We start from the raw sequence: 21,725 nt of genomic DNA on the forward strand, positions 1-21,725 counted from the left end.
CTGTGCTCTGCAGTCCAGAGAGAGGAACATCTGAACTGTCTAAGCATGCGGCCCTGTTCTGGACAAGTTCTCTAGTGTGAAATGAGAAAGTGGCTTTCCCCAGTACACACGAAGCTCAGGCACTCTGCTAGTTTCTTTTTCAGGATGAGCAGCCCTATCTCAAGATCCAAAGTCCCCCATAATGTAAAACTTGTTGTGTGCACACAGGACACCACCATCGGACAGTCCCGTGTCTGGCCTTGTGTGACAGGCAACAGTCAAAATGCAATCACTCAATAAGATATGCAGTTAACGGTTGCTTGTACACGGTGTTAATGATCTATCCCTAAGATAACAGTATATATTCAAATGCTCTGAAATCTGAGACATTTATAATGCCGTGTGTCACAGACGCGGGATGTGCTCCATCTCTTCTTTATTTCACTCTCAGATGTTTGAGGCTAAGGGGACTCCACTTGTAACTCAAAATGTCTCTCAATTTTTTTTTCTGTGAAGATTTTATTATGGTATTCAAATATATTATTTTTTTATAATTAAAAATTTGTTGAGTGTTTAGTTTGTATTAGTATATATTAATAATACATAAAATTTTGCTATAACATTGCTTCATGGATATAATTTATTTTGCTCATACCTTCCCATTACCTTTTCTTAACCCCCTCTAACTCCTGTTCCCCTTCCCCTTCCCAGTTAGTCTCCCTTCTGCTTTCCTGTCATGTGTGTGTGTGTGAGGTGTGAGTGCATGTATGTGTCTATGTGTGTTTCTGTGTGTCTCTGTGTTTCTCTGTGTGTGTTTGTGTGGGTGTTTCTCTGTCTCTGTATCTGTGTGTGTGTGTGTGTGTGTGTGTGTGTGTGTGTGTGTGTGTGTGTTTGTATATGACACTGAGTTTAATTCGGTTGCTGGCATGAGCATGGTAAGAGGTAATCTATAGAAGGCTAAGCTCCATAACTGTACTGTTGAAGAAAATGTCTCCCACTCCCCATCAATGATAAATCCTTAGGAAGAGGTTGATGAATCCAAAACTGTGCAGCCTTTGCAAGTAATGTGTTCAAGAGAGCAACATTCACATTATTCTGCCCAGTTCATGAACCCCAAAAGACCAGGAATAAACAGACTCCGCTGTAAATACATGAGGGTCTTTTTATTGTACATTACAAGCTGCAGCTTGGGCCCACACACACCCACCGCCAAAGCGGTGGGAGCCGAGCGCCCTGCACCCAGGTTAGTTGGGTGATATATAGATTCTGGTCCATCCCAGCATGCCCAAGGCAGGGGCAGTTCCTGCCTGGCAAGCATCTATTGGTCAAGGTGCTACATTTTGAATCGATTGGCTATAGGAAGGTTCCCAGACCATTAATGACCAGGTGTCCCTCCGTAGGGGGATGGGCCAGTTTCCTAGCAACTGTATCTCTAGTGGGTGGGGAAAGAATGCAGTGAGGTGGCTCTTCCCCTCAGGGCATTACTAGACTTCTTTATGGTACCTACTTCAGGTCTTAATAATAGCTGCTAATTTATCTTTTGGTCTCTCAACATCATGCCAGAAGACATAGTCTGACAGCACTCCTCTTCCTCTAGCTCTTATTTCCTTCCTACCCCTTCTTCTAGGAAACCCCCTGAGCCTTGGAGGTACTAACACAGATGGGGCTGAGGATTCTACCTTTGGCTCATTCCCAGCCCTTGAACCAATTGTGAGCCACTGCAGGAAGCACCCGTTACAGAAGGAAGCTTCTGTGACCAAAGAAGACAGCTACACGAATCCACGGCCCTGACCCCGTACTGGGATTTGACATGAGCAGCATGTCCGTGTAGCACTCACTACAACAGCAGTAGCTCCCACTCAGACCTGGGGCACCGCATGTTTAAGTGGACTGTCCTGTTCCAGCTTATTCATCTTAGTTTCTGCTTTCAGTTCACTCTGTGTAAACGATGATCACACACACACACACACACACACACACACACACACACACACACTTGTTGCCATTAGTTAGCTGTTGAAGGAACCACAAATGTTCCAGAATAAAACCTAACTTATGAATAGTTGACTTGCTCACTAAACTGTTTTCTGAAAAGACCTCATTCCTGTGTGTCCCAATACAGCCATTTCAGTTCTTTTCTCATTTGAAAATGAATTAGGATGCATCATAGCATAGAACAATAAAGGTACGTGGTATGGCTTCCGACCCCTTAACCCTCAGAAAACCAGAAGGAAAAAATGCACAGCTGCCGACCACAGCAACAATTGTACACTGTTATCCTCAGCCCAGTTCAAACTAGGATTTTCATCTACTTGGTTTCAAGACTTAAAACACATTTTGTCAATTTCAGGTGACTGTGTGTACTTGATTCTTCACTATGGAGATTCCCCTTTGAAATTAGCAGGCCTTCTAAACCCTTCTCATTTGCCCTTGTAATTAATTAACCGATATCAGACGTTCACAGTGCCCCCAAAACAGTTTGTGAAAATGTGTACCCCTTGAGGGTACAACTTGAGGGGAAGCAGTCTCACAGGAAGCAAGATCACCACTCAGAGTTAGCAGGCTGACTGTTGTAACCCCACCATGACCTCCACCCAAACCCCGTAATCCACACCATGGAAAGTGTCTGGGTATGATGTGTGTGCCCCCACCATTTAGAATCCGTATCTCACAAAGCTCCAGTTCAGGAGACAGGAGCTTCCCACAAAGCATTGCATTTACGGTAGTGTTTATAGGAGGCTCACTCCTTATTCCTGGATAGTTCTACTTTGTAGCTTCTCATTTGCACTAGGAAAGACATTGACAGCTACAAAAAGAAAATAACAAATTTTAATTAAAAAAATAAAAAATCAAGCGCAGTGGTAATGCAGACTTTCAGTGCTGTTACTAGGGATTTAAACTGCATTTTCAAGACATCCTCAGGAAGACAGCAGGTGCCCTCTAGTGGACAGTCAGCCTTGTAACGGGGCTATTTCCCTCAAGCCCTGGTTACATTTTGAAGGAAAGGGCAGTTTCTGCTTCGTGGTTTCTCTTCACATTTTAACCAAGAAAATCCTGTTAATCAAAGGATGTCGCTGCAGGCCCACCTGATGTCACACTGGAGAAATGAGGTGCTGTGAGTAAGCAAGGCAGATGGTGCTAGCTGGCGCCAAAGTGCTAAGTGGTTTAGAAATAAAATACACACTTAGATGTGTCTGCGTGTGAGAGTGATAAATACACAAGCTCTGGCTACGTGACTCAAGCCTACACCTTTACTCCCATAGGTAAGCAGCTTGAAGGACAGCCTTATCTCTTGCCTTTGTCTTCAGCTGAGTCTGTAACTTGTACACTATTGCAGATCTGAAAGTCAGCTTTGACCTTTGTGTTCCTATTAACTTTCCAGAACATAAGCCATGCTCACTGTGGTATTTCTTTATGAGACGAAAATAATGACCCAAACTCCATGCTTTTTTAAGCATCTACTTTTCTGTCCCCTATGACTTGTACTGTGCCTTATAGAGTTTAATGGTTTTATAAAATGTTATTTTGGTACCATCAAAAAATAAATAAAACTTACTCAGGCAAGCAAGAAAGTAAATGGCACATGACAGATATGTGTTTTGATTTTAGAACTTAGTGAAGAAAAAGAGGTGAGTGACGCTAATGAAATTTATTATCGGTAATAATGTATAGTCCAAAATGGTGAATGATGCAATGACAAGATCTGAGAAGAAAGTGAAGAAATTCTTGGTTTTAAAACCCTACACCCTGTGTTTCCTCCATTCTGCTTTTGTATAACTTCTATAAAAATATGTGCTCAACTGTTATTATAGCTGTTTACAAAGTTGGTCTATTCTGTGACATTTTCACTAATCTTTTTCTCATCTTCCCCACAGCAAATGATGTGCTTGGCTTCGGAACACTGGTCAGTACTTCTAACACCTACGATGGGTCTGGCCTCGTCACTGTGGAAACTGACGACCCGCTCCTCTGGACCATGGCCATCAAACGCTAACCTGTAGTGTGGCATCCATCTTGTGCCTCTGCCTCTTCTGATCTGCCCAGTTGTTCATTGCTCAACGTGAACAACCACATAAATGTGTGGGAATCTAAATTTGTCCATAGGAAGCCCTGAACTTTCAGGATGTTGGGGGTTAAGATATAGCTGAGCAGCAGAGCGCTTGTCACACACGTGAAGGCCTTGGGTTCAACGCTCAACACCACAAAACAAAGATGTTGGTGTTTATGCTATAAATGATAGCTCAATGTTATATTGAAGGAGAAATTGTGTTCTATCGAAATAGATAAGGTTTATTATACTCTATTGAAAAAGCTAATGTTGATCAGAACATTATATAATTCAGTTTTGATCATTTTTATTTAATTAATCAGTCCATTTACCTTAAAATTCTTTTTTTTAATTTTGAAGCACCAAAAGCTGTTGTCAGTGTTGCCTGGGAGTCTAGCGCTTCCCTGCGTGTCTGACAAGGGCTGCCTACCTCTGAGTCTCTCCCAACATTGGACTCCTCTCTATAATGCATGTTATCTTCCAGAGTCTTGTGATAGAATGGCACCATTTCACTTTGACTTCATCTTTTAAAAAAATCACTGACTTAATTGTTAAATTTGAAACCAAGCAGTTTCATGGGCCATGGGTATATGATAAATGGTTATTTAGGATTTGTTCCTACTTTAGCCCCTCAAGACTGGAAAGCAAGCACTCTGAGCTTTAGAAATGCAGAGGTCCTTATGAAAAGCATGACAAACCCATAAAGCTTGGGCAGAGGAATCCAGCAAGCCTAAGCATTCAGTCCGTTTTAACAAACCTCGCACTAAAAATGAAAATGTTAATTCATGGACCATAGTTGCTGACATCACCAGAAAATTAATGTTCCAATGGAGACAAATGAACACTGCTGCGGAGTAGACACCCGAAGCCTGTTTCCTCATCCTGCTCCACCATGTGCCTGCTTCCTGTACTGCTCCTAGCTATACAGTGATGGGGTTGTAATCATTGAGTGTGAGAAAGAACCACTGATACAGACTCTAAATGCTAACATGTCGCAGCTTTAGAGCAGATAATACGGTTTCTGATTTAGCATAAGCATGCTGGTGCATTAAAATTTATTCATGTTTCTTTTTATAGTCTTTTTTAAATTTTTTATAATTAATTACACTTTATTCACTTTGTATCCCCCCTGTAACATCCTCCCCCTCCCCTCCCAATCCCTCCCTTTCTTCCCCTTCTCCGCACATTTCCCTCCCAAAGTCCACTGATAGGGGAGGTCTTCTTTTCCTTCCTTCTGATCCTAGTCTATTAGGTCTCATCAGGAGTGGCTGCATTGTCTTCTTCTGTGGCCTAATAAGGCTGCTCCCCCCTCAGGGTGCGGTGATCAAAGAGCAGGCCAATCAGTTCATGTCAGAGACAGTCCCTGTTCACATTACATTGGAACCCACTTGGATACTGAACTGCCATGGGCTACATCTGTGCAGGGGTTCTAGGTTATATCCATGCATGGTACTTGGTTGGAGTATGAGTCTCAGGAAAGACTCCTGTGCTCAGACTTTTTAGTTCTGTTCATGAGCTCCCCTACTCGTCTTCCTACCCTTTCCTATCCCACTTGTTAAACCACATCTTGCCAAACAAACCAGGACTTAAGGGCAGCCTGCCCACCATGTTACATTTATCTCATGATTGTGTCACTGACTTCTTGGTGCTACAACAGTATGAAATTTAAACATAAATAGAAGAAGAAAGGGGATCAGTTGAACCAATGCCAAGTTCTGACTAGAAATCATTAAAATCATTGTTGTTATTTTATAAAAATATACTGATATCTGGATTTCAAATCAAAACAGTTATCAATGTGAATGTCAACAATGGGTTTCTAAGAAAATGTTCAGTGTTATCACTTGTGTTTTATTATGACTAATCTCTCATAATCAGTGTTTCTGCTTAAAGGATGACTAAAGGTGTAATTCATAATTAAAATCTCATATATGACTTCAGACAGCAATGTAGTAGTATTAAGTTTTTTCTCTAACCTTTTTCCCTGGACATTACTTGCTAGATAACCTGGATCAGTGATTTATATCTCATCATTTTGGACCTTTATTGCTCTGTCTATAAAAATAAAAATTGAGTGTCATATCTTACCGTTCCTTACTTTGTAGGAATTAGAAAAGACAAAAATAAAGATAATTTGCATCCTGGGTGTCTAGTTGCTGGAGAAAGGGAGCCAGTAGATAGCTACATATCTTCTGTGAGAACATAGAGAGAACCTCCGAGGAGCGGGAAGAGATGGGGTCAGATAGTTGAAGATCTCAGTACCAATGCAGAGCTCAGAGGCTCCGTGCACCCCTTCCATGCCCAGAAGACAGATGGTAGTCTGCCAGGAGAGAGGATCAGCCGTGCTCCCTCACTGATTCATTTAACTCAGAAGCGACAGCAGGAAAGCTAGTGCGAGACCTCCCGCTGCTGCCTGAAACAATATATGCCACAAATGAAGTCACAAGCGGAGAGGAGACAGGGTCAAAGCTGGGGTGCACAGCAGCTTCTTTTTTTATTTTTTTATTAATTACACTTTATTTACTTTGTATCCCCCCTATAGTTCCCTCCCTCCTCCCCTCCCCATCTCTCCCTTCCACCCCTTTTTCATGCATGCCCCTCCCCAAGTCCACTGATAGGGGAGGTCTTCTTTTCCTTCCTTCTGATCCTAGTCAATTAGGTCTCGTCAGGAGTGGCTCACAGCAGCTTCTTTTAACCCCACTCTATACTTCATGGAAAGTAGAGGCCCAGCCATGTCTGCAACTTCCAGTTTGTAGACTGCTGAAATGTTTATAACTAAAAGTATATTTATTACTTGCAAAACACACACGCATGTCCATCATTTAAAAATTTACTATCAAAGAACGCATGTCTTATATAACCTGAAAGCATCAGTGTGTGTGTGTGTATCTCTGTCTGTGTGTCTATGTTTTAATGATGCTTGGTAAACATGTAAACACTGGGATGGGTAGAGTATGAGATACTTATCACCTGTGAATCGTGCCAGAAACACTGGAAAACCTCAGCAAAGTTCCTGCTGACAACTGAAGAACTACCCTGCCTGCTCCTTCAAAGTACAGAAGAGCAGTCTCCCTCTTTCCATGCTGTTTGGCTCTATCATCTAAACAGATGCTCACCTATTATTTTTGTTTGTTTGTTTGTTTGTTTTTATACCACATGAGCCTGCAAATGGTAAGGGCTCAGATGCATGGGTGAAAGTCAACCCTTCAAAGAATTCCTCCTTAGTCCGTGTAGCTCTGATGGGAACATGCAAGTTGGGCTTGCTAGCAAAGCTCCTCATGCTTCCTAAACCTTGACTTCGATCAGTTCCTTCCTTCCTGATCAGCTTGGAGATTCTGTCATGTAGTGACTGTTGCCAAAAATGGCATTAGGCTACCCGAAGCACCAGCGCGGTCTGCACTGACAGCAATCATCCTTCAATAACCGGAGTCGCACATGACTATGAGATGTGTGATAGGCGGGTAGGGTGGAATCAGGTGTAAGTCTGACAGGAATACAGTTTGATCCTTAGTTTCTGGAGAAAGGACAGAGCAGGTTTTCACTTACAGGTTTTCATTTACTCAGAGAAGCAGGGAGGAGGTGGACATTGCTTAGGTGTCTGTGAAGATACAATGCTAGAGTTTTGCCTCATGATTTTGTATGTATAGCATGCACCTCTCAACTCCCCCAGTGTGGAGCCAGCCTTGCTTACACTCCTGCGCTCAGTCATGCCTCCTGAGCACTCTTTGAACGGTTGGAATAAAGCAACCATAGATTTGATGTGATTGAGACTGATGGAATGTGCCAAGCACTGAAGAGGGAGAGATGGCTCTTCACTCCCTTACAGTTCTGTGATTATTATGGTCTCAATGGTGACTTTCAAACTGTGTTTATCATGACCCACGAAGAATATATTTACCTTATAACCCAGTCTGTAGAGAAACACACAAACACTGAAACCTAAAGTATGTTTTAATTTTACCTTAAATTAAAAGGCACCCATAAGTACATTTGAAAAGCATAGCTCAGAAACAAACAAAAATGCATAAAGAATATAGGAGTCCTACACTGAGAATAAGGTAATTTCTTTAATTTATGATAATGATGTCATTTTAAAAATATATTTCTCTGCACAAGCTAAAATTTAAACCACAAGGCCAATCTCTTCCCCGGGAGTCCCTGTATAAGGGCTGGACATTTTCTGGCATGCGAACGTAGCACAGTTTGCCCTTCCCTGCCCATAGCAGATTTTGCTCATCAGTCATAATTTTCTTTTCTGGTGAGCCCGAGCCAAAGCCTCAAAATCCATCTCAAAACCGTTATCCAAGCAGATGTGATGGACGACGCTCCACTGGTTCAGAGCTAATGTGTTATTTTCCCACTGTATACAAAACCACTCTGCTGACAGCCCAGCAAAGAGGCTGTGGAAACATCACCCTGACTCAGAGCTAATGGGTAAATAACCACATCCAAGGACTTGTTCCCTGTGTGCTAACAGCAGGGGCTTTGTGCACAGCAAAAATAAAAACGAGGTCCACCCCCAAAAATAACTCGGAAAACATGAACCGGACCCTCTGCTCGTTTATAGTTGAGAAGGAGGAGTCCTCAGAACAGACCTGCAGCTTCTCCCTGAGAACCAAAACCTCTAAGATACAATAATAAGTCCAGATTTTAAAAGTGAGTTTGATAGCTAAAGAGCTAAAAAAAATTATAACTCTTTCCTTAACAAGTATTTATCTTTGAAATGTCAAAATATAAAGACTGAGTGAATACTACACAGTGCTGGGAGAGGGGACAAAAATGAAAAATTGTAAGGATAAAGTTCTGTAACCAAACTGTTCCTAATGAATAACTTCATGTTGAGTTGTTTAACATTATGACTCCTTCCCAGACTACAAACCCCTGAGGACATGCACATCTGTCTTCCCGTGCTCCTAGAACAGGGCCTGTCTGCTGCAGGAGGTACAGGGAGACATGTAATATGCTGCTGTGCTAGCATATTACATGCCTCATGCTGAGGGAACACGTGCATTTCCCAGTCTCTAGCAACCATTGTTCTTTTTCCTCACAGTCCTGAGATGTCTATGCTTCAGATATGCTAATATTTCTCTTACGCAGGTTTCTCAATCTTAAAGACATATGTCCTAATTAGGCATTGGACAGACCTGGTAAAAGTGTTCACTTTCCTAGCTGAAGAAGGAAGTATTTTCTACAAGGCCAAGGCCATGCTCCAAACCCTCATTGAAGGCAAATATTTTGATCAAGGTAAGGGGGAAAAAAAGAGGGAGAGAGAAGGCCTACCAAGGACTACAAAAAAGCAAGTGAATAAAGGACAGGAAAAGACACAAAGCACATAATGACAGAGCTTGGGACAAGTGGTTTGGGTGAAAAGAACCAAGGACGTAGGGTGTCTCTGGCTGGTGGGAAAGAAAAGTAGAACAACAAAGAAATTAAAAGAGGGATTGTTCTGAGTTGGAAACCTTGAAGCTGAAACAGGTTCTCAGTTGGAGTTTCAAGACGGGATGGTAGCTGTCATTAGCTAAGTTAGACTTAAGACAAGAGTGCATGCTGCTTCTAACAGCTTAAGGACATGCCATTTGAATCTGTCCTTTTTATTTGTATTGAGATCTACTTGTTCCCCCAAATTAAGTCTAGGAAATTAGTTTCAGCATTCTAGGATCAAGAAGTGGTATATAGCGCTGGAGAGATGGCTCAGAGGTTAAGTGCACTGGCTGTTCAAAGGTCTTGAGTTCAAATCCCAGAACCACATGGTGGCTCACAACCATCTATGATGAGATCTGGTACCCTCTTCTGGTGAACAGGTGTACATGCGGACAGAACAATGTACACATAATAAATAAATAAATCTTTTTTAAAAAAGAAGTGGTATATATACATATACAACTCTAACTAGATTATCCACATTAGACATCATTACTTGTGCTTTTGAATCATTGTTCTCTAATGAATATTTGTATTCATTAGAGAATATTTATTAAAAAAAAAAACTACTTTAATCTAGGTGCACAACTGTAATCCCAGTATTTAAGAGTAGAGAAAGAGAATCAGAAGTTCAAGGTTATCCTCAGCAATATAGCCAGATCAAGGAAAATGAATCAACATGACACTGCTTTCAAAAAACAAAACAAAAAAGCAACAACAAAAAGCCTGTCTTATAAAAAATGTATCACTTTTACCAATACAGTTTTATCAATATACTTTTATTAATAATGATAATTGATATTTACAGAATGCACGCAGACTTCTGTATTTGTAGTGATCCTTTCATCTGTCCTTTTTTTTTTTTTTGCAAATTTTCCTTTCTTATCCCACCACATCTTACTGCATAGACCCGATAATCAGTGGCATCTTATGAAATTTAAAAGTCAGTTATCTCCAACATAATGGGGCTTTCAGTACTATGTCTTTATGAACAAACATAGGAAAATGCCTAAAAGTAAAAAATTTCTCAGAATAACGTAAAAGCTTACTTTTTCTTTCCACAATAGAAATCCCATTCATTCTGCCACTAGTTCCCTATTCATGGAAAAAGTTCCTTGGCCCCAGTGGTTCACACACTGCTCTTTTATTTTTACTCCTTAAAATTCAGGGAAACCTATGTGAATAATGAAGTAAAGAGAAATGGTGCAGAAATTTGCTGAAATCACTTTTAGTTAGGGAATTTATTATGCATATTTTAAAATTGACCTTTTAGACCAAGTTTTTATTCAATTCCAATGCAAGAAATTAAGCAACAAGGTCACTGTGAATATTTGTATGCCAGTGGCAGTGAAGAGAGATTCATGAACTAAAAAAAAAAAGAGAGAGAGAAAGAAAGAAAAGATTAAATTGGTAAGAAGCCAGGAGATTCATTTTTAACAGCAAGTGGAAAAGCAGGAATTTATTTTTTGACAAAGAAGCTAAACTTTTTATGTCATAAAAATGCCCTTTGGAAAAAATTGCCATAAATCTGAAAAATGTATATGTAAATCATTTCTATAGCTTTCCTTGTCTAGACCATGTATAGTAGTGGTACGTGCATGTAGGTATATAAATGTTATTCATATAGATGCTGCCATTACACATGCTCATTTCAGGGCTTAATAGCTTGTCACACATCACAGTAAGGCTCTGATTTCTCCTTGAGCTGGTATTATAAGTGCTGACTATAATAAATTAGGACCTACAGAAGCTTCAAGTTACTAGAAATATCCAATTAATGTTCTAGTGTCTCAAAACCAGCAGTCCTTTGCTGACTTTCAGGAGGTATATCCTATTCTGTAGAAAGAAAGCCCAACAGGGTTGCTATCTACCTATGACAGAAAGGACTTACTCCATTGGGGGCAGGGCACATTCTGTTCCTGGACCAACTCTCTAGATGAGGATCTAGCCTGGAATATAATCTACATGGACCTGTGTTGATTGACTCTCCAGGAAATCTAAGATTTTTTTTTTTTTTTTTTTACTAATATGAAGTCTGAGTGAAAAAACACCTATGTACTCCATTTTCTAGTGTCTGTGCGGCTTTGATTAAAATCATCAGAAGCAATTTTAATCTTATATCTTTTACAGTCGTTTTCTTCTGGCCAAATTATAATATTACTGGTGTTTCATGTTCTAGTCCAGTCTCCTACGTGAAGATGGATTTGACTTGATAATTGACTTATGGAAGAATATAGTTAAAATGAACTTCTCTCATTACAGAAAATTCCACAGATACTAATCCTGTGTCATTGTAACAATTAGTTAACTTTTAATAAAGGAGAAAATACAAATTCAACAGTCTAGTTGACAAACAGTTCTTAAATACAAGGTTGAGTGCCAGCTGTAAGGCAGACACTGGGGTAAACAATGCCCTCACATGCTTACTTGACAGTCAGTGGGAAACAGACCCGAAAGGGCTGCTCCTCTTCTGGTGTCTCCTCCAGTTCCTCCCCTGACATTGCTCATATTCATTTAATAGCCTAGCTTCACCATGAAAATCGTAACTGTCAAAATGAACTCTATAGAGACACCATGTCTTCCTACACACCAACTCCTGGCTCCTCCTCCACCATGCACAGCTCCCTAGCTCCCCTAGAAAAGTCCTTCTGCAGTCTTGCCTTCCTCTTGCATCATTCGTCCAAATCATTCTCATTAGCATACAGTTACTTTTTAAAGTGCATTCTTACACTCTCAGCTACCACCCAAACTTGCTATTCTTTTGTCCAGTCTCTAAGCTCCTTTAAGAACCTGTTTCAGTCTATTACTGTTCTATTGCTGTGAGGTGACACCATGACAAAGGCAACTTTTAAAAGAGAGCATTTAGTGGAGGGCCTGATCACAGTTTTAGACGGTTCCATGATTATCATGGTGGAAAGCAGGCAGGCATGGTGCTGGAGCAGGAGCTGAGAGCTCACAGCCTGATCTGCAAGTGTCCTTCCATCTCTTCTTGCCTAAACCATTCAGACATAACCTCTCTCTCTCTCTCTCTCTCTGTTTCTGTTTCTCTGTCTCTGTCGCTCTCTCTCTCTCTCTCTCTCTGTGTGTGTGTGTGTGTGTCTGTCTCTGTCTCTGTCTCTGTCTCTCTCTCTCTCTTTCTCATTCAAAGTGTGCTTGGACACTGACCGCTTCTCATACCCTTCACTTTTTTCCCATGTCCCAAGCCAATGCAGTCTCTCACCTCTTCTCAGAGGTCTTTGCTTCTACTTTGTTATCTTCCCGAGCTTTAGCCACGCCCAATCAATCCATTTCTCCTCTTAAAATCCTGCAATGGCTTTGAGGGAAAAAAAAAAAAAAAAGAAAACACGTGTTTACAGTCAACTAAAACGCATCTGCCCTTCCCTAACCTCATTTATGTTCTCCCCTGAACACTGTGTCCAAGACTCCTCAGCCTCCTTGCTAGTCTTTCTATCCATTGTTACTCTTCCTGAGGGCTTCTGCCACAGTTAGGATTTCAAACATTCTTAAATGAGCATGAAAAAGTGAATTCATGCTAGTGATAACATATTTATGATTAACAACTGTCCTTCTACATCGATAAAAGTTCCAACTAAAATACCTCCATTTAAAATATTCTCCTTGGCCAAGATGAAAAACTCAAGCGATAACACATGCTGGAGAGGTTGTGGAGAAAGGGGAACCCTGCTCCACTGCTGGTGGGAATGTAAACTGGTACAACCACTCTGGAAAGCTATTTGGCGCTTTCTAAGACAAATAGGAATAGTGCTTCCTCCAGACCCAGCTATACCACTGCTAGGTATATACCCAAAGTTTGTTCAAGTACACAAAAAGGACACTTGCTCAACCATGTTTATAGCAGCTCTATTTGTAATAGCCAGAACCTGGAAACAACCCAGATGTCCATCAACGGTGGAATGGGTACAGAAATTGTGGTATTTTTATACAATGGAATACTAGTCAGCAATCAAAAAGGAGGAAATCATGAAATTTGCAGGCAAATGGTGGGATCTAGAAAAGATCATTCTGAGTGAAATATCCCAGAAGGAGAAAGACAAACATGGGATATACTCACTTATATAGACCTATAAGATATGATAAACATAATGAAATCTATACACCTAAAAAAGATAATCAATTGAGCAGACATGGGGTAAGATGATCAATCTTCATTTAGAAAGACAGATGGGATGTGCATTGAACGTATGACAGGAGTCTACTGAGCGCATCTGAAAGACTCTAACTAGCAGTGTTTTCAAAGCAAAGACTCATGACCAACCCTTTGGCAGAGTACAGGGAATCATAAGAAAGAAGGGGAGTTAATCTGATGGGGAAAGGATAGGAGCTCCACAAGGACCAAATATATCTGGGCACAGGGTCTTTTCTGAGACTGACATTCAACCAAGGACCATGTATGGATATAACCTAGAACCTCCACTCAGATGTAGCCTGTGGTAGCTCAGTAACCAATTGGTTTCCCAAAGTGAGGGGAACAGGGACTATTTCTAACAGGAACTCAATGACTGGCTCTTTGGTCTCCCCACCCCCGAAGGGAGGAGTAGTCCTGTTAGGCCACAGAGGAGGGCTTTGCAGCCAGTCCTGAAGATACCTGATAAAACAGGATCAGATGAATGGGGAGGAGGTCCCCCCTATCAGTGGACTTGGAAAGGGGCACGGTGGAGATGAGGGAGGGAGGGAGGGAGGGACTGGGAGGGAATGAGGGATCGGGACATGGCTGGGATACAGAGTTAATAAAATGTAACTGATAAAAAAAAATAAAAGAAAAAAAAAGACAAAAAAAATAAATAAATAAAATAAAATATTCTCCTAACATGGGAATCAAGTCCTTATTCAATAATTTTCTGGACTAATATCTTTCCATGCCCATTTTTCTGTAGTTCAGGCAACAAATTGATAACCTCAGGAATTTTTTAATTAGCCGCCTTTTAAAGATGGTACGCTAAATTAGTCAACTATGAAATCACCTCACCCAAATGATTAAGTTCAGATTGCATTTCAAATCCATCACCTGTTTTTACTGTATGAACATACCGTCCAGGATTGTTAATTACAGTGTTTATCTGCCTGTGTTTTCTTACGTCCATAGCACAGTGTGCAGCCAGTGCCAGCTGGCATGTCTCTACCCCACTGTTTGAAGTGGCCTGCAAGCCTCTGGGTGTTGACATTTCAATAGCCAGAAATAGTACTGTGCTAACTCCATTGTTTACCCAGGGGAGATAGTAATTAAAGATAAGCATCCTTCCATCCAGGCAGGTCACCTGTGCCAATGGACAGGAGAAGAACTCAGGCTTGCCTTAGAAAAGACCCTGGTTGCCATGCTTAATTAACATGGCAGCTGTGCTGCTCATGGGACACCGCACCCCTCCTCATGCCCTTCACACCCAAATAGGATTTGTGGAGCCACTACTATTTAGCAAGCATGTTCATACGACCTTATTCTGGTGTCTCCTCCAATTAAGTCTTAATCCTCCTGATTAAGACTAGGAGCCAGGTAGTTTTAACTCTGCCTCATAGATATGACTACAGAACACAAAGAGACTGAAATAAATGGCATTAAGTTATTGCCAGAGCCAGCAGAGGCTCTGTGCCACCTGACTGCAGTCCACCTCCGACACCTCTGCTGCCACCATTGTTTCCAGACTCCTGACTTGTCTCACCTCTGCCACTTCTTTCTGCCCTCACTTGGGCTCAGAGGCACAGCTGTTCTTCAAGGTTCTGTGCCATGTCCAGGTACTGGGATACCCTCCAGAGTTTTTAATTGCTTTCCTGGGTCTTTCCTCCTGCTAATCCCCCTGCAGTTTCACTAGGGTTGTCACTGGCCTTTCAAGGCAGCTAATGAGAAAGTTGAGTCTCAGGCACTTCCCTTATGTCTCCTTTGGCTTCTCCCTTGGGAGAAAGAGTATACTACTGTGGCCCTGGCTAAATCTCTAGAGTGCAGTCTTCAGTGGCACTGACCACTGACCTACCTATACCCAAAAATCCAGCCTTCACTCTGAAGGAAAACAAGTGGATGATGATATTGATGAGGATATTGTGTGGTGGGATGCTCTATATAACAGAAAGATCATGAACCTTATTGTGCAACTCAAGATAAAGAAGGGGTACAGTTACAAAAGAGGCTCAAGTACACAATAAGGACATTTGTTCAACCATGTTTGTAGCAGCCATATTTGTAATAGCCAAGAGCTGGAAACAGCCCAGATGCCCCTCAGTAGAGGAATGGATACAGAAATCGTGGTACATCTACACAATGGAATATTACTCAGCAATAAAAAACAAGGAAATCATGAAATTTGCAGGTAAATGGTGGGATCTGGAAAATATCACCCTGAGTGAGCTGTCCCAGAAGCAGAAAGTCACACATGGTATATACTCACTCATATAGACATATAGTATGGGAAAACCTACTAAAATCTGTACACCTAAAGAAACTAATCAAGAGGGAGGACTCTTGCTAAAATGCTCAATCCCTATCCAGAAAGGCAAAGAGGATGGACATCAGAAGAAGGAGAAAAAGGAAACAAGTCAGGAGCCTGACACAGAGGACCTGAAAGGCTCTGCCCTACAGACTATCAATGCAGATGCTGAGACTTATGGGCAACCTTTGGGCAGAATGCAGGGAATTTTAGGAAAGAAGTGGGAAACAGTAAGATCTGGAGAGGACAGGAACTCCACATGGAGAGCAACAGAACCAAAAAATCTGAGGACAGGGGTCTCTCCTGAGACTGATACTCCATCCAAGGACCATGCATGGAGATAACTCAAGACCCCTGCACAGATGTAGCCCATTGCAGTTCAGTATCCAAGTGAGTTCCATTGTAATAGGAACAGGGACTATCTCTGACATGAACTGACTGGCCTGCCCCTTAATTACCTCCCCCTGAGGAGAAAGCAGAATTACCAGGCCACAGAAGAAGACAATACAGCCACTACTGATGAGACCTAATTGACTAGGATCAGAAGGAAGGAAAAGAGGACCTCCCCTATCAGTGGACTTGGGGAGGGGCATGCATGCAGAGGGTGAAGGAAGGGAGGAATTGGGACCGGAGGAGGGAGGGAACCATAGGGGGGATACAAAGTGAATAAAATGTAATTAATAAAGAATTTTTGAAAAAAAAGAAAAAAGAAGGGGTACAGTTATATCTTTGATTCAGCAGAACTTAAGGACAACTCATCAGATGCCTTATATTGCTGAAAGCTAGCTTCCTACTCCACTTTTGGTCACATGTGTCTCACAGCTGATGAAGGAGAATGAGGAGTCCATCGCACTTGAGTTAGTCCCAGCAAATCTGTCCCAAGAGCAGGGTGTTCATTAGGTCTCTACATCTCCAGACTAGGTCCCACTAACAGTGAGGATCCTTGTTACTCTGTCCTAGACTTGTTCTCAGAACTAGGTATAGACTTACACAGGGCTGGGAACAAGCCTAGAAGACCATGAACCTGGCGCTTAAATATTTGTTAATTTGAAACCTACCTGCAAATATCAAGACTTTATGTCATGTCTCGCCAGAAACACCATTACATAAATTAGCCTAAGACAACAAAATCGTTTCAGAATATTCTCAGACATCCAAAGCCAGAGTTAACAAATTGTTCAAAACTAAGGCACACATATAGCAGGATTTCTTCCACCAGGTGGCAGTCAAACATTACAAAAAAAAAAGAAATAGCGTAAGAGATCTACTTGTCTCCTGACAGAGTGAAAATTACTACCATATTGTTCACTCCATTCAGGAGGCCCACCATCTTCAAAGTCTATTCAGAATAATGTAATGAGAAAAATGGACCCTGGAGCAAGTGGATTTGACAGGGTGACAGGCCCGAACAGATACTCTAGGATAGCTGCTGACAGTCAACCTGGATCAAGGTCACTTGCCTGATAATGTTCACTGCGGTATTGGTGCTTGGAAACTCAAGTAGTGAGCACTAAGGCAGTCCTGAAAACGAGTTGTACAACTATGTCCCAGGCACATCACAGCAATAAATCATAGGCAGCATCTCAGCTTCCCCTGCCACTATACTACACCCATACAAAACCCGCCTTGACTGTGAGCTCACATAAATAATGGAAAAAGATAGACTCAGACACAATATGAAAAGAAAGCAAAAGAAACTGTCCTCGTGGACATCTCTCCCCTCCTGCCCCAGACAAAGTCCTTGAGTGAACAAAAGAAATAATAATAGCACCAGGCCAGTACATTTATCTTTCTAAAAATCATAGTATATGATAGCTGGACAAACCATCTCATGGACCCAATAAAGACAAGAATAGGGGGATAATTCTCAGTAGATCATAAGTATGCATGAGCTGCTGCTGTTCTTTCACCTAGTTGGGGAAACAACAACAAAAAAAAAAATCTGATAGGGCAACAAGGAAAGAAAGGGGGCCTCTTTGCTTCCCCATTTACTATTCTTTTCTTTATATTCTTAGTGCACTTAATTATAACGTATATTCGTGAATCTGCATATAGGTTTGTGCACATGTGGGTGAAGATGCCCACAGAGTCCAGAAGCAGCCATCACATTTCCCTTCAGTTACTGGCAGTTGTGAGCTGCCTGACATGGCTGCTGGGAACTGAACTCTCTCAGACAGTATGCTCTCTTAACTACAGTTACTGCATATTTTTTTTTTTTTTTTTTTTTTTTTTGTCTCCTTGAATGTTCTCCATGGGTCAGTTACCCTGCAGGAGAAACAGAAGAGGTAAGTTCTCTATCAGCTGCAGTACAGTGTCTGTGTGACTGAGTATATTGATTCATGGGGAATTTACTATCCCCATGGACAGTGGGAATAGATTCCTCCATAACACAGCTGATCTGAACAGATGGGGGGCACAATTACAAATAAACTAAGAGAGTTGAAATGCTGCCTATCACAATATTCTCTCTAACATGAAGTAATGTTTAAAACAGAAAATTTTACAAAAGGGCAGAAGCAGCTTAGGGTGTCCATCCTGTGGCCCAATGGCTACCTTACCCTAGAACAGCTATGTGTGAACACAGCTCAACACAAAATTGTGAACCTACTACACATGGCAGCCCTTGGAATAACATTTTACATGTTCAGCAGCATAGGGAGACACAGACCACAGTCCAGAGTAGAGTGGCTCAGGGACCATGAAGATGTTTTTCACTTTACCTGAGTGTGTGAATCCAGGTGTACATCTGCCATAGCTGTTGAATGAGTAGGGGCACTCGGAGTAAACTCCCATTTTTATTAAGCGTTTGCACTGATCTGGTTAGACAGACAGCCTCTTGATTTGATTGGGAAGGGAGACATTTACTGCCTGGAGATGAGAGGACTAGGAATTGCACGTGTCCCTGTGGGTCGCTATTTCATGTTCCAATATCAAGGGTGGAGATCAAGTTTAGTGTTTAGCATTGTTGTAAGTCTGAGCACCAATTTACGATGCAGATTTCTTCCAGATTGAATGATATGTACTCACCCCTGAGCCTCCAGTGCTTTGCTGAGGCTATCTACTAACGCAGAGGTAAAAAAAAAAAAAAAAAAAAAAAAAAAAAAAGACAAGAAAACCTAGGCCTCCCACCTCAACTCTTAAATTAAAATCTACAAAGAAATTTTCAAGATAAGAAAAGACATAAAACCACACAACAAATAGAAACAAGACTAGAAGATGCTACTGTACTCTTTAAAAAATTTCTGTCAATGTGGAGAAGCCACCATGTGGAAAGCCAGTCCTTTTAATCTTGCTTACTGGACAGAAACCACAACCACCTGGTGTGAGCCAAAGGAGGGAACAGTGGAAGACTCATTTTTGTATAAAGACTACAGGCACTAAACAATCATTTGCAAAATTAGATTTGGGGGGCAGCAGTAAAAAAAAAAAAAAAAAGACCATAAAGCCTTCATGAGTTGTACAATGTCTCTCAAGCTGAGACAGAATGCCACTTCTGATTAGACTGACTTGTAGCATGACCTAAGCCAGCTCAATTGCCCATGGGAAGGCCTGTGAGGTTGCAGAAATGGAAGCCCAAACAGTCACCATTTGCTCTGATCAGGATTCAGGCCAATTCTGCATGGTGCACCTGTTAGTCACAGTTAGTGTCCACTCTAATTGGCAGTGATCTCAAACCCCACCACCCAGGGGCAGCCACAGAAAACCCAATTTTCTGAAAGTACAGCCAGACCTCAAAGGAAGCCGAACACAGCAGGCAGTTTCTCTGCTCTCTCTGATGTTATCTCCACAGACTAAGCAGGGATGCTGGTGGGAGGTTCTGTACCCATGAGAGATAAAAATGATAAAGTGCAATGGATAAACTATAAAGAAACAACAATGGTCAAAGCCAACTTGGAAATAGTCTTTGTAATAATGGAAGCATAATTTTTTATGGAAGGGAAAGGAAAACCTTGAAGATGTAGCAGAGAAGCTTTGGCAGGCATTCAAAAATAGATAAAAAGCTTGTTTATCAAGCTTTCTCTATTTTTAGAGATGCTCCTGGACCACCAGCAAAGACAGAAGATTCCTAGGCTCTACTCCAGGTCAAAAGTCTGAACTTAGAGACAGATGGAATGAAGCTGCATTTTAACTAGTTCTGGGGACTTGGTCTTGTTTAGGTCTGATTTTTTATAGTATCTCACATTAAAGCCAGTGATACCCTGGAACTCACTGTGTGGCCAAGGTGCCTCAAACTCATGCCAACCTTCCTGCCTCAACCTTCAAAGTGTTGTGATCACTCAGCAACTCTAGTCATTACTAAAGAGATACTTTGGGGAGAAAAAGGAATATTATGTGTCTAGTCTTTATACTATGAACTGGAGGAACACAGCATAATATGGCTTGCAAGTGGTCTTAACGTCAGAACTGGAACTATAGATTGGGGTAAAATTTTTTAAGTTGGGAATGTGAGATTGGAGGTCTAGAGTTCTTGTGAGTTCAACTTATAAAGAACTACGTTTGCTATACTGAAGTTCACTGAGTCCTGTAGACTTGGAATCTGGTTAATTTGGATTGGTAATGTTTTTTATTTATTTGTAAGTCGGTTACAGTTTCTTTCATTTACAATAAAGCTTATGATATTCAAAAATAAAATAAATTCAAATAATTAAAAGCAAGAAAAAAAAAAAGAACTAAGTTTGCCCATATAAGCAGTTGTAATTTTTTTTCAGACAGTGGAAAACAAACTGAAATTAATAGAGTAGTCTTTCAGCTGCTATTGTGGGAAATGATATCAGAAATCTGCTATCATCTTAAACATCTATTTAAAAATTTTACCAAAGGATGACTTTTAGCCATTGGGCCATAGTTGTTACAAAACAGTCATCCCCAAGAAGGGAAAACCAAAAGGAGGTGAACTTCACATTGTTCCCAAAATTCAGTATCTGGAACGAAAGTTTCATATTCTAGGGCAGAGACTGGTATTTCTGAGTTTGAAAACATAAAATTTAGAATTCAAGAAGATTTAGTATCTGGAATTCATGGACAGTGCTGAAAAGGAATGACTACACAGAAATAGAGAGCCAGTGGAGAGGTAAATGCTGAGGGATGCATGGAGCACAGCCAAAAACCATACACTAGTGATTCTCAACAGGGCAGGTCATCTCAGGCCTTCAGATGAGTTATGGTACATGGTGTGTGTGTGAGTGTGAAAACTACATAGGACAGGAAAGAACCAATGGAAAAGAAGAGATAAAATTACAAGTAAAGGTCACCTGAGGGGGTGGGGGGGAAAGGTCACCTGAGGCCAAGAATAATTTGGATTCCTATCAACCACAGAAGATGTACTGTATCATTCATGGACATCACATAGACCAGAGTATTCACTGGGATAATCTCATAATAGGTAAAAAAAAAAAAAACAAAAAACAAAATACAAAAACAAAAAAACCTTATGTTTGGAGTATCTTTGTTGTTTTTATCAAACTTAAAATGATCTTCAAAACAATGAAAGTAGTTTACAGTAATAAAACTCAAGTCACACACACACACACACACACACACACACACACACACACGGACCCAGATTTGTTCCTCAGTGTCAGTGGGAGATTGTGTCTAGTAGCCCACATCCTAAAGTCTGCGCATACTCAAGGCTACTAATCTAACACACACACAGTGTCTCCACGTTACCCAGGTGTAGCCTCTCATATGCATATGCTTCTGAATCACCTCTAGGTTGCCATAACACCAAATATGTGGTATAAAGCAAACGTGTAAGTAGTTGTTACCCTATATTGTTTGGGAATAGTGGAAACTTAATTTTTTATGTAAACAGTACAGACATCATTGTATATTAAAAATAA

At 41.0% G+C, this 21,725-nt stretch overlaps 1 protein-coding gene and 1 long non-coding RNA gene across 8 annotated transcripts in view; one reads left to right on the forward strand and one right to left on the reverse strand.

Moving 5' to 3' along the window:
- Positions 1-5,967, forward strand: part of Tpk1 (thiamin pyrophosphokinase 1) — a 378,233-nt gene extending 372,266 nt beyond the window's left edge. For all 7 annotated transcript variants that reach the window (XM_060380097.1, XM_060380102.1, XM_060380100.1 and 4 more), the window contains one exon: positions 3,855-5,967. In XM_060380097.1, coding sequence (XP_060236080.1) covers positions 3,855-3,973 — 119 coding nt within the window. In that variant the 3' untranslated portion in view covers positions 3,974-5,967. The remainder of the gene's footprint in view (positions 1-3,854) is intronic.
- Positions 5,968-10,670: 4,703 nt separating this feature from the next.
- On the reverse strand, positions 10,671-12,785 carry LOC132653078 (uncharacterized). The gene is made up of 2 exons (XR_009590737.1): positions 12,669-12,785; positions 10,671-10,814 (listed from the first exon to the last, which is right to left on the reverse strand). It is a non-coding gene; the product is annotated as an uncharacterized LOC132653078 (long non-coding RNA).
- Positions 12,786-21,725: the final 8,940 nt, after the last annotated feature.

The sequence above is a fragment of the Meriones unguiculatus genome, chromosome 3 (assembly GCF_030254825.1).
Source record: "Meriones unguiculatus strain TT.TT164.6M chromosome 3, Bangor_MerUng_6.1, whole genome shotgun sequence".
Classification (NCBI taxonomy): Eukaryota; Metazoa; Chordata; class Mammalia; order Rodentia; family Muridae; genus Meriones; species Meriones unguiculatus.